Here is a 13,650-nt window from a genome sequence, read left to right as displayed (position 1 = left end):
TCAGTTTTACTCGAACTCGTTCCGAATCGATCAATATTTCAGGTGAAGTGTCGAGTCTTGATTATGTAACTAAATTTTGATCATGTAATAACTAAATTTTGATTATGTAATAACTAAATTATGATTATGTAATAACTAAATTTTGTCGTGTCTCGATTCCAAAGGACGAAGTTCCGTTTTCATCAGTTTTACTCGAACTCGTTCCGAATCGATCAATATTTCAGGTGAAGTGTCGAGTCTTGATTATGTAACTGAATTTTGATCATGTAATAACTAAATTTTGATTATGTAATAACTAAATTTTTCCGTGTCTCGATTCCAAAGGACGAAGTTCCATTTTCATCAGTTTTACTCGAACTCGTTCCGAATCGATCAATATTTCAGGTGAAGTGTCGAGTCTTGATTATGTAACTAAATTTTGATCATGTAATAACTAAATTTTGATTATGTAATAACTAAATTATGATTATGTAATAACTAAATTTTTTCGTGTCTCGATTCCAAAGGACGAAGTTCCGTTTTCATCAGTTTTACTCAAACTCGTTCCGAATCGATCAATATTTCAGGTGAAGTGTCGAGTCTTGATTATGTAACTAAATTTTGATCATGTAATAACTAAATTTTGATTATGTAATAATTAAATTATGATTATGTAATAACTAAATTTTTCCGTGTCTCGATTCCAAAGGACGAAGTTCCGTTTTCATCAGTTTTACTCGAACTCGTTCCGAATCGATCAATATTTCAGGTGAAGTGTCGAGTCTTGATTATGTAACTAAATTTTGATCATGTTATAAATAAATTTTGATTATGTAATAACTAAATTATGATTATGTAATAACTAAATTTTGTCGTGTCTCGATTCCAAAGGACGAAGTTCCGTTTTCATCAGTTTTACTCGAACTCGTTCCGAATCGATCAATATTTCAGGTGAAGTGTCGAGTCTTGATTATGTAACTAAATTTTTATCATGTAATAACTAAATTTTGATTATGTAATAACTAAATTATGATTATGTAATAACTAAATTTTGTCGTGTCTCGATTCCAAAGGACGAAGTTCCGTTTTCATCAGTTTTACTCGAACTCGTTCCGAATCGATCAATATTTCAGGTGAAGTGTCGAGTCTTGATTATGTAACTAAATTTTTATCATGTAATAACTAAATTTTGATTATGTAATAACTAAATTTTTCCGTGTCTCGATTCCAAAGGACGAAGTTCCATTTTCATCAGTTTTACTCGAACTCGTTCCGAATCGATCAATATTTCAGGTGAAGTGTCGAGTCTTGATTATGTAACTAAATTTTGATCATGTAATAACTAAATTATGATTATGTAATAAATAAATTATGATTATGTAATAACTAAATTTTTCCGTGTCTCAATTCCAAATGACGAAGTTCCATTTTCATCAGTTTTACTCGAACTCGTTCCGAATCGATCAATATTTCAGGTGAAGTGTCGAGTCTTGATTATGTAACTAAATTTTGATCATGTAATAAATAAATTTTGATTATGTAATAACTAAATTATGATTATGTAATAACTAAATTTTTCCGTGTCTCGATTCCAAAGGACGAAGTTCCATTTTCATCAGTTTTACTCGAACTCGTTCCGAATCGATCAATATTTCAGGTGAAGTGTCGAGTCTTGATTATGTAACTAAATTTTGATCATGTAATAAATAAATTTTGATTATGTAATAACTAAATTATGATTATGTAATAACTAAATTTTGTCGTGTCTCGATTCCAAAGGAAGAAGTTCCGTTTTCATCAGTTTTACTCGAACTCGTTCCGAATCGATCAATATTTCAGGTGAAGTGTCGAGTCTTGATTATGTAACTAAATTTTGATCATGTAATAACTAAATTTTGATTATGTAATAACTAAATTTTTTCGTGTCTCGATTCCAAAGGACGAAGTTCCGTTTTCATCAGTTTTACTCGAACTCGTTCCGAATCGATCAATATTTCAGGTGAAGTGTCGAGTCTTGATTATGTAACTAAATTTTGATCATGTAATAACTAAATTTTGATTATGTAATAACTAAATTATGATTATGTAATAACTAAATTTTGTAGTGTCTCGATTCCAAAGGACGAAGTTCCGTTTTCATCAGTTTTACTCGAACTCGTTCCGAATCGATCAATATTTCAGGTGAAGTGTCGAGTCTTGATTATGTAACTAAATTTTGATCATGTAATAACTAAATTTTTATTATGTAATAACTAAATTTTTCCGTGTCTCGATTCCAAAGGACGAAGTTCCGTTTTCATCAGTTTTACTCGAACTTGTTTCGAATCGATCAATATTTCAGGTGAAGTGTCGAGTCTTGATTATGTAACTAAATTTTGATCATGTTATAACTAAATTTTGATTATGTAATAACTAAATTATGATTATGTAATAACTAAATTTTGTCGTGTCTCGATTCCAAAGGACGAAGTTCCGTTTTCATCAGTTTTACTCGAACTCGTTCCGAATCGATCAATATTTCAGGTGAAGTGTCGAGTCTTGATTATGTAACTAAATTTTGATCATGTAATAACTAAATTTTTATTATGTAATAACTAAATTTTGATTATGTAATAACTAAATTATGATTATGTAATAACTAAATTTTGTCGTGTCTCGATTCCAAAGGACGAAGTTCCGTTTTCATCAGTTTTACTCGAACTCGTTTCGAATCGATCAATATTTCAGGTGAAGTGTCGAGTCTTGATTATGTAACTAAATTTTGATCATGTTATAACTAAATTTTGATTATGTAATAACTAAATTATGATTATGTAATAACTAAATTTTTCCGTGTCTCGATTCCAAAGGACGAAGTTCCGTTTTCATCAGTTTTACTCGAACTCGTTCCGAATCGATCAATATTATTTCAGGTGAAGTGTCGAGTCTTGATTATGTAACTAAATTTTGATCATGTAATAACTAAATTTTGATTATGTAATAACTAAATTATGATTATGTAATAACTAAATTTTTCCGTGTCTCGATTCCAAAGGATGAAGTTCCGTTTTCATCAGTTTTACTCGAACTCGTTCCGAATCGATCAATATTTCAGGTGAAGTGTCGAGTCTTGATTATGTAACTAAATTTTGATCATGTAATAACTAAATTTTGATTATGTAATAACTAAATTATGATTATGTAATAACTAAATTTTTCCGTGTCTCGATTCCAAAGGACGAAGTTCCGTTTTCATCAGTTTTACTCGAACTCGTTCCGAATCGATCAATATTATTTCAGGTGAAGTGTCGAGTCTTGATTATGTAACTAAATTTTGATCATGTAATAACTAAATTTTGATTATGTAATAACTAAATTATGATTATGTAATAACTAAATTTTTCCGTGTCTCGATTCCAAAGGACGAAGTTCCGTTTTCATCAGTTTTACTCGAACTCGTTCCGAATCGATCAATATTTCAGGTGAAGTGTCGAGTCTTGATTATGTAACTAAATTATGATCATGTAATAACTAAATTTTGATTATGTAATAACTAAATTATGATTATGTAATAACTAAATTTTTCCGTGTCTCGATTCCAAAGGACGAAGTTCCGTTTTCATCAGTTTTACTCGAACTCGTTCCGAATCGATCAATATTTCAGGTGAAGTGTCGAGTCTTGATTATGTAACTAAATTTTGATCATGTAATAACTAAATTTTGATTATGTAATAACTAAATTATGATTATGTAATAACTAAATTTTTCCGTGTCTCGATTCCAAAGGACGAAGTTCCGTTTTCATCAGTTTTACTCGAACTCGTTCCGAATCGATCAATATTTCAGGTGAAGTGTCGAGTCTTGATTATGTAACTAAATTTTGATCATGTAATAACTAAATTTTGATTATGTAATAACTAAATTATGATTATGTAATAACTAAATTTTTCCGTGTCTCGATTCCAAAGGACGAAGTTCCGTTTTCATCAGTTTTACTCGAACTCGTTCCGAATCGATCAATATTTCAGGCGAAGTGTCGAGTCTTGATTATGTACTCTAAATTTTGATCATGTAATAACTAAATTTTGATTATGTAATAACTAAATTATGATTATGTAATAACTAAATTTTGTCGTGTCTCGATTCCAAAGGACGAAGTTCCGTTTTCATCAGTTTTACTCGAACTCGTTCCGAATCGATCAATATTTCAGGTGAAGTGTCGAGTCTTGATTATGTAACTAAATTTTGATCATGTTATAACTAAATTTTAATTATGTAATAACTAAATTATGATTATGTAATAACTAAATTTTTCCGTGTCTCTATTCCAAAGGACGAAGTTCCATTTTCATCAATTTTACTCGAACTCGTTCCGAATCGATCAATATTTCAGGTGAAGTGTCGAGTCTTGATTATGTAACTAAATTTTGATCATGTTATAACTAAATTTTGATTATGTAATAACTAAATTATGATTATGTAATAACTAAATTTTGTCGTGTCTCGATTCCAAAGGACGAAGTTCCGTTTTCATCAGTTTTACTCGAACTCGTTCCGAATCGATCAATATTTCAGGTGAAGTGTCGAGTCTTGATTATGTAACTAAATTTTGATCATGTTATAACTAAATTTTGATTATGTAATAACTAAATTATGATTATGTAATAACTAAATTTTGTCGTGTCTCGATTCCAAAGGACGAAGTTCCGTTTTCATCAGTTTTACTCGAACTCGTTCCGAATCGATCAATATTTCAGGTGAAGTGTCGAGTCTTGATTATGTAACTAAGTTTTGATCATTTTATAACTAAATTTTTATTATGTAATAACTAAATTATGATTATGTAATAACTAAATTTTGTCGTGTCTCGATTCCAAAGGACGAAGTTCCGTTTTCATCAGTTTTACTCGAACTCGTTTCGAATCGATCAATATTTCAGGTGAAGTGTCGAGTCTTGATTATGTAACTAAATTTTGATCATGTAATAACTAAATTTTTATTATGTAATAACTAAATTTTGATTATGTAATAACTAAATTTTTCCGTGTCTCGATTCCAAAGGACGAAGTTCCGTTTTCATCAGTTTTACTCGAACTCGTTCCGAATCGATTAATATTTCAGGTGAAGTGTCGAGTCTTGATTATGTAACTAAATTTTGATCATGTAATAACTAAATTTTTATTATGTAATAACTAAATTTTGATTATGTAATAACTAAATTTTTCCGTGTCTCGATTCCAAAGGACAAAGTTCCGTTTTCATCAGTTTTACTCGAACTCGTTTCGAATCGATCAATATTTCAGGTGAAGTGTCGAGTCTTGATTATGTAACTAAATTTTGATCATGTAATAACTAAATTTTGATTATGTAATAACTAAATTATGATTATGTAATAACTAAATTTTGTCGTGTCTCGATTCCAAAGGACGAAGTTCCGTTTTCATCAGTTTTACTCGAACTCGTTCCGAATCGATCAATATTTCAGGTGAAGTGTCGAGTCTTGATTATGTAACTAAATTTTGATCATGTAATAACTAAATTTTGATTATGTAATAACTAAATTTTTCCGTGTCTCGATTCCAAAGGACGAAGTTCCAATTTCATCAGTTTTACTCGAACTCGTTCCGAATCGATCAATATTTCAGGTGAAGTGTCGATTCTTGATTATGTAACTAAATTTTGATCATGTAATAACTAAATTTTGATTATGTAATAACTAAATTATGATTATGTAATAACTAAATTTTGTCGTGTCTCGATTCCAAAGGACGAAGTTCCGTTTTCATCAGTTTTACTCGAACTCGTTTCGAATCGATCAATATTTCAGGTGAAGTGTCGAGTCTTGATTATGTAACTAAATTTTGATCATGTAATAAATAAATTTTGATTATGTAATAACTAAATTTTTCCGTGTCTCGATTCCAAAGGACGAAGTTCCGTTTTCATCAGTTTTACTCGAACTCGTTTCGAATCGATCAATATTTCAGGTGAAGTGTCGAGTCTTGATTATGTAACTAAATTTTGATCATGTAATAACTAAATTTTGATTATGTAATAACTAAATTTTGATTATGTAATAACTAAATTTTTCCGTGTCTCGATTCCAAAGGACGAAGTTCCATTTTCATCAGTTTTACTCGAACTCGTTCAGAATCGATCAATATTTCAGGTGAAGTGTCGAGTCTTGATTATGTAACTAAATTTTGATTATGTAATAAAAAAAAAGTAAAAAGAAAAAAAAGGAAAAAAATGAAAAAAAAATTAAGTAAAAAATGAAAAATAATGAAAAAATTTATGCCACATTTATGTCCAGCCCAGTCAATTACATGGTTTAAGCTAACACTCCAGCCCAGTCCATTACATGGTTTAAGCTAACACTCCAGCCCAGTCCATTACGATTTTACTTATGTTATTTCAAAATGCATCGAATAGGATGTCCATAGTAAATCTAACGGTGAATATATTTATCACAAGCCCAACCAATAGTTAGATTAATATGGAAGAACCTCTTATCTTATGCTATGTAACACCTCAAAATTCTGTTCGTTTTATCTTTCCTCCTAAACCAGAGTTACAGAGCGGAGAGAACTAGAGAAACCTAAGCAGAGTAAAAAGGGGATAAAGTTCTAGGCTTAAAATCAGGGAAACATTGAGATTTGTTAGAGTAAAAAGGGAAATCGGATTTCTAAAGTTTGGAAATATTTTTAGGTCTACCGTAGGATCAAAATCAAATGGTATTTTCTTAGGAGATTTTTCCGAAAAAAGGAAATCGTAGACCAAACTCAATCGATTTTTCAGTTCACCCTAAATAATTTTGAGCGGGATGAAAATGAAACACAAAATATTTTCGGCGGGATTATTCAATCTGTGCGACTTTATAAAGGGCCGTATGGTGTTGAGGAATTGCATGGCTAAATCTTATAAAGGTATATCCTGTTCTCAATCTTTCTTTCGTCTAAAAAGCTTAGTTATTCAAACCCTAATTGATTCAAACCTTAATTTTTGAATCAGACCCAATTGATTCAAAGGTTAAGTTTTGACTCAAACCCTAATTCTTAATTTTTGATTCATTGAAAGCAGGGTTTATGCACCTGTTTATTTCTTATTAAGAAGAACAATGGTGTGCATGCATGTTTAAGCTTTTCCTATGTTATGCTTAGGATCTTTATGCAGATTGTATTCTAAGTTGCATAGTGGCTGGATAAAAACTCAGTCTTCTATGGTTATGGAAATGCTATTCTTTTATGTTTTTTTCTTTCTTTTCCGATGAATCTGATTAATGTTTTTCACACTGCAAACAATAGTTTAAGCTTTTGTGGTTCTCCCTGAAACCACTCGACATCACATTCTTATCTCATTTAGCTGGCCACATTCTCTGTCGTGTATACTCCCGTGTCATTGACGTTTTGTATAATGGGATTATAATTATGTCAGAGCTAGGTCAATTGAATGTTATTCCTTGGTTTTTTTATCTGTCTATTCTGATGAATGTTTTTCACATTGCAAACCAATAGTTTAAACTTCTGTGGTTCTCCCTGAAACCACTAGAAATTACATTTTTATCTCATTTTCATCAACTTTAGCTGGTCAGTAAGCTTCCATCTGTCGTGTATACTCCCGAGTCATTGACATTTTGTATAATGGGATTATAATTATGTCGGAGATCGGCATCCGTCGTTTGTTTTTAGGGAACTTGGTAGGTTTACATAATTGTGTATGTTTAAACTGGAGTCTTGCTTGAGTTCTTTCAATGCTCTAGTAAAAACCTCAGCGATTAATAATTTTTTAATTGTTATATCTTTTAACAATTCTGAGACGACATCCTGCTCTTGCATCTAATCATACTAATCAAGACCATGTTAGTACTGACATAATCAAGACCATGTTAATTGACTGTTATTTAATTTTTGTTTGTGTCTAGCTTAATAACTTTTGACTTTTGATTGAAAAGAATTCAGACCTTATTTGATTGAATCATATACATGTATATGCAGTTTCCTATATGACTACACAAGAGAATTCGAGTTGGGAGCCAGAGTATGATGATGATGAGTATGCTGAAAATGAGACTGCAGCCCTGGAGGCTCAAGCCTTGAAGAATTTAGGAGAGTCAGAGGATGAAGACGAAGATTCCGATGGTAGTCGCACCGGTTCCGATGGTGATAGCTCCAGTTCTGATGATGAATCGACTGAAAGTCCTGAACAGCCTGGTAATGCTATACTAGCTTGTCTGTTTTTGTTTGCTTTGGACTTAAAAAATATGAGTACACTCTTACACCATGTTTACTCTTATTTTGGGTTTTTGAACTATAAAAAGACACAGGATCTCCAAACAATACAGTAGAGTCTAAGGAGAATAATGTTCGAGGTTTAACAAGATTGAAGAAGCTAAAGAAAAATTTTGACGGCGAGAAGCATGTGATAGAATTTGATAATTTTGGTCGATTTAAGGGGAAATATAAAGCTGAAATTGCTAGTTACATGGGTGTATTGGTACGTCGAGACGTTGGTCTAAGGCACTTGAAGTGGAAGGAAGTGAATTCAGTGATGAGGGATAAGTTATGGCACGAACTATTGGTATGTATATGCTGATCTATATTGATTTTTAATACTATATTTGTTATTAATTTGTTACCTGCCGTTAACATCTCCATATTTTGGCAGCGGTTTTATGAAATTGAGGAGACTATGAGAAGACAAATTATGAAATATTTTGGGGAACATTTGCGCAACTTCAGAAGAAAGTTGTATGTAAAGTTCATAGTGCCCAATTTGGGTAAACCTGCTAAACTAAATACTGTTCCTAAACAATATCGTGTCATTGTGAACCAAGAACAATGGGACAAGTTCGTAAAGTGGAGGTTGTCTGATAAATGCAAGGTTGTATATTGCACGTTTTAGTTTGAAAATATTGATATTAATTTCATTAATTAGTCTAACTTTTTTATGAATGAAATTCTTTAAATCTGTATGCTCAGGAGTTGTCCATTAGGGGAGCTAAGGCGCGTAAGAACCACAAATATAACCACAGGACGGGAAGAGCAGGGTATGCAGGGCTGTTGGAAAAATTAGTAAGTCCAGTTTGTTATACAAAATTATTATTATTTCCAGTTTAAATTATAGTATTATCTATCTAATTTTTCTTCTTGTGTATTTTATAATTACTAGATTAATGAGAAAGAGATCCTTGAAGATGAAAATCCTTCACGGTCTTTACTATGGAGGAAGGCACATCAAAACAAAAATGGAGAATACGATGACGATGATGTTAGGGAAAAAGCAGCTCAGCTTGTAAGACGACTGAAACTATCTAGCTATTTGTTTTGTGCTTGAGTAAATGTGAAAATAATTTTGATTTAATTGATTATCACTTCTAATCCCTTAATTCTTTTTTTGTGCAGGAGGATTTTGATAAGCAGCTGGAAGATGGAACTTTGAGAAAACAACCAGGCAATGATTCTATCACCTTTGTGTTTGGGGAAGAACATGCTGGGCGTGTAAGATGTATAGGCAAGGGAGTGACTCCAACAACGTACTGGCACCTGCCACGGAAAGGAGCATCCAAGGAGCACATTGAACTGAAGAAACAACTGGAAGATGAAAGACGTGCGAACCAAATGGAGAGAGATAGGAAGGATGCAGAAATGAAGGAAATGAAGGCAGCAATGAAGGCACAAGAAGAAATGATGAGCAGCTTAATGTCTCAGCTAAAATCTCAAGGCATATTGAAAAAGAAAATCAAAAGCAAAAAGGCACGGGTATGTTTAACATCATCCAAGTAATTTTTATTAAGTATGTATTTCCTAATAATTCTGCAGTATCTAATATGTCAACTGCACTATATAGAAATCTCCTATTAGAGAGAAGTCTCTTATGCTTGAATTCCCTGTTACAAGCATTTCTCCGACTGAAAGGAATGAATCTAATACAAATAGAAATGACCCTGAATCTGAAAATGTATCTCAGTCTACGGGATCGAAAGATAGTTCTGAACTCCAAATGGTATGTTTCTTTTGAAGGTATTTAAAATATATAGTGCTTTGAGAGTTCCATTTTTTGTTGATGTTAATATAGCGTATATTTTTGTAGTCTGGAAAATACAAACAAAAGTCTCCTGCATCTGAGCATCTACCCCTTAGTTCACCAGACAATTCTCAATCGAAAGACAAAACTGAACTTTCAACGGTATGTCCTTTTCACAGGCATTTAAGCATTTTGAGAGTTGAATCTGTTGACGTCAATATAACATTTCTGTTTTGCAGATTGGTAAATGCAAACTGGCTCATGCTTCACTGAGAAATATCATTGCATGGGGTTCGGTTCTTCCATCAGTGCCAGGTCAGAAGGTTCATGGAGATCCACTCCGGGATGATTGTGTCAGAGTGACGGTTGAAAAGTCGATATTAAAGAATCATTGTTTGCCAGTCCCATCTACTCATCTCAAAACAGTAGAGGATGCTGAAAAATCTATAGTAGCTTGGCCTAAAGAGTTTGTGATCTCTTGCTCTAGTGTAAGTTGCTTTATTATACATGTTTATTACCTTCTGCATCCTGACCATATAACTGTTAACATGGTTTTTTCCCTTAATTATACATCCACTGGCTTGCTGCAGGGCCATCCACTTTCAGACCCCGGTGAACATGATTCTGACCCAAACGATGAATATGATTCTGACCCAAACACTAAGAAGACAAAGAAGAAGAAACCTTCATATATGAAGAGCGGGGAACTAAAGTCTCGGAGATCCAGCAAGAGACTCAAGACTGCAGCCTAATTATTAATAGAAATAGTCGTGGACTATAGGATTTGGATGTTTAAACTTTTAAGTCTCTCTTTGAAAGTTTGTTTTCTCAAGGTTACTGCACAATTATCAGATTGAGATGTTTATTATATTGTGAAATGAAATTATTTTGGTACAATTCTAATTGTAGTCTTCATTAATTTTTTATGGATGGTTATTTAGGTGATTTTTGAATAGCTACATTGAAAACACTTGATGTGTCCAAAAGGTGAACAATAGCTACATTCAAAACACTTGATGTGTCCAAAAGGTGAACAAAAGCTACATTCAGAAAACTTGATGTGTCCAAAAGGTGAACAATAGCTACATTGAAAACACTTGATGTGTCTAAAAGTTGAACAATAGCTACATTCAAAAAACTTGATGTGTCCAAAAGGTGAACAATAGCTACATTGAAAACACTTGATGTATCCAAAAGGTGAACAATAGCTACATTCAACACACTTGATGTGTCTTTCGAAAAAATTTAGCCACGGTGCTACAAATTTTTAGTAGCCATAACTTATTAATTGGCCATGTAAAATGTTTATCATGTGTCCAAAAATATGGATGGCCATGGTACCATAGATTAAACGTGACTACAAATCATGTATTAGCCATGTTAAATTATTTTCCGTGTGTCCAAATGATAGAGATGGCCATGGTTGAGAAAAATTAGTGTGACCGCAACTCATGAATTGGCCATGATAAAATGAATTTTGCGTGTCCAATTGATGACAAAGGCCACGACTATAATAAAATTTACGTGACTTTAAGGTAAACTTTAGCCACATATAATTAAATTGTGTGTCTATAAGGATCCTATGGCCACGGTGATAGTGAAAATGCTTAACTACCAAAAAAATATTGAGTACCATATAGACACGGTTTTAGAGTTATGGCCATGGTTAATCATATTTTATAGCCACTCAAAGTTTATGCAGCCATAGGGATACCTTTTTGTCTCGGCACCTGATGCCACATTTTTGGAGTGAAAAAAATCCATGACCAAAAGCCTATGGACACGGTGATTAAGTGTGGCCAATGTAAAGATTTGTACTAGTGTAAATACATCTTCATGCAGTCTTTAGCTTCAGTAAAACGAGAAGGAACATCAAACCTAGGTTCTAGTTGATGACAAAATTCTAAGAATCCTTCACGCTGTACAAACATAAAAGGTAATTCATCTTTGATGATCATTCTGGTGAGGGCTGCTCTTCATGCATCTTGGTCAAACGAGTGATTCACAACGGAACGAGTCTCACCATTATCACTTACTTGAAAGGCTAACTGTTGTTGTCCAGGTGGAGTGTAGTTAGGACACCTTCTTTGCTTTATATGGTTGTTCATGATTGTTGTTCCATGAGAGTTAGAACCCCGTATATCTTCTTTACCCCATGAAAACTTCCTTTTACAATGCTTGCACTGAACTTTAGGTGGCTTAAGATCAAGACGCTTATCAAAATGTTGCCAGCAGTCTGATTGCTTCTTACCAGAAGCTTTCGGAGGCTTTGAAACTTCAACCAGAGATGATGGTGTAGCTGTAGATATGCTCTCGACGGTTTCCGGGTTAACTGTAGCCATGCTCTCATCAGGATCGTCAACAGGAATAGAAGTTCCCTCAGTACTTGAAGCCATCTGCTAACAAATTTAACACATTAGGTAAATGAACACAACAAGGAAAACACATTCTAAGAGATTAAGTCAATTGATCTGTATATAGAGAAATATTGTAGTCTTTGATAGAGAAGTGTGGTCAAGCAAGTAAGCTCATGAAATAGTAGCTCAAGGTAAATAGACAGTGCTCTCAGATTCTCCTGTTCATACCCATTGACAGTAGATATTGAAAAATAAGATTGACAGAATCAATGATGCAATGATCTATAAACTAAAAGAGTTAAAATCAACTCAAATATGGAGTAACTGAGAACCAAAAACTGCAATATATGAGGACAAAAAGAGATGCAAGATGAACAGATAAACTGAAAGGAATTTAACTATTATGCGAGAATGCTTAACATGTATATTTCATGGAAACAGTGAGTATGAAACACAGGGTGCAGCTAAATGAATATAACAAATGAAACACATGGAACAGATAAACTGATATGTACAGAGATAAGCTACAATTACAGATTACAAAATGATTAGATGCAACCAAATGAATGGCTACAAAATGCAAATAAGAAGATATGTTACAGAATGCAGAGATAGCAACACCATACCCAAACAATTGTAGCACTGATAATACAAGCTTCACCACCTACCCAAGGATTTTAAATATTGTTCTCCTGAAGATTCCTCTCTCCAATCCGTGGATCTGCCTTGTTTCATAAATAACATACATGAATTAGACAATCCACGCCCACAACTGGTTTAATAATCAAACATACTGGTTTAATTTTCAGCACTGATAATACAAACTTCAACCAGAGATGATGGTCTTTACCGACCAAATCACCCAAAATCTCTAAACTGGAAGAAAAAACTAATTTAAGAAAACCCTAAATCAAACATACTCAAAATTATTTTGACATCTAAGAAAATTCCCAACCAATTAAAACGAAATCAACATCACTAGAACATATAATAATCATTGAAAGTCAAAAGAAATAAAAATGAGAGAACTACTTACAATTACTGATGCTGATGCTGCTCAGGGAAGAAGAATGATAGAACAACTAATTTGGTAGCAAGAGAGACTTTAGATTAGAAGGATATTTACTGTGATGAGAAGAAGATGAATGAGAGAACAACTAATTTACTCAGAGAAGAAGAAGAATCGAAGGTCTCTTCCTCTGAGACTATTAGGTCTCTTCCTCTCGAAAAAAAAATGATGCTATTAGGTTTCACCGAAAGATAAAAATGTTTATATATAAAACTCCAACTTCTCATATTATCCTTAATACAT

At 32.8% G+C, this 13,650-nt stretch overlaps 1 protein-coding gene across 1 annotated transcript; it reads left to right on the top strand.

Annotated features, from left to right (window-relative positions):
* The first annotated feature begins 6,847 nt into the window (after positions 1-6,847).
* On the top strand, positions 6,848-10,874 carry LOC113328730. Its single transcript, XM_026575748.1, has 6 exons — positions 6,848-6,884; positions 8,034-8,168; positions 8,282-8,376; positions 10,048-10,143; positions 10,221-10,469; positions 10,572-10,874. The coding sequence occupies exons 1-6, from the start codon at positions 6,848-6,850 to the stop codon at positions 10,731-10,733; spliced, it is 774 nt and encodes a 257-aa protein (XP_026431533.1). The 3' UTR covers positions 10,734-10,874.
* The last annotated feature ends 2,776 nt before the right edge of the window (positions 10,875-13,650 follow it).

The sequence above is a fragment of the Papaver somniferum genome, unplaced genomic scaffold (assembly GCF_003573695.1).
Source record: "Papaver somniferum cultivar HN1 unplaced genomic scaffold, ASM357369v1 unplaced-scaffold_114, whole genome shotgun sequence".
In the NCBI taxonomy this organism is placed as follows: Eukaryota; Viridiplantae; Streptophyta; class Magnoliopsida; order Ranunculales; family Papaveraceae; genus Papaver; species Papaver somniferum.
This window is presented reverse-complemented; position numbering and strand designations above follow the sequence as displayed.

Excerpts from the sequence above, each read along its gene's own strand:
- LOC113328730 (XM_026575748.1), top strand. The coding sequence starts at position 6,848 with ATGGTGTTGAGGAATTGCATGGCTAAATCTTATAAAG. Across the intron at positions 8,377-10,047 it reads ATTTTGACGGCGAGAAGCAT|TCTGGAAAATACAAACAAAA; the intron begins GTGATAGAATTT and ends ATATTTTTGTAG. Across the intron at positions 10,470-10,571 it reads TTGTGATCTCTTGCTCTAGT|GGCCATCCACTTTCAGACCC; the intron begins GTAAGTTGCTTT and ends GGCTTGCTGCAG.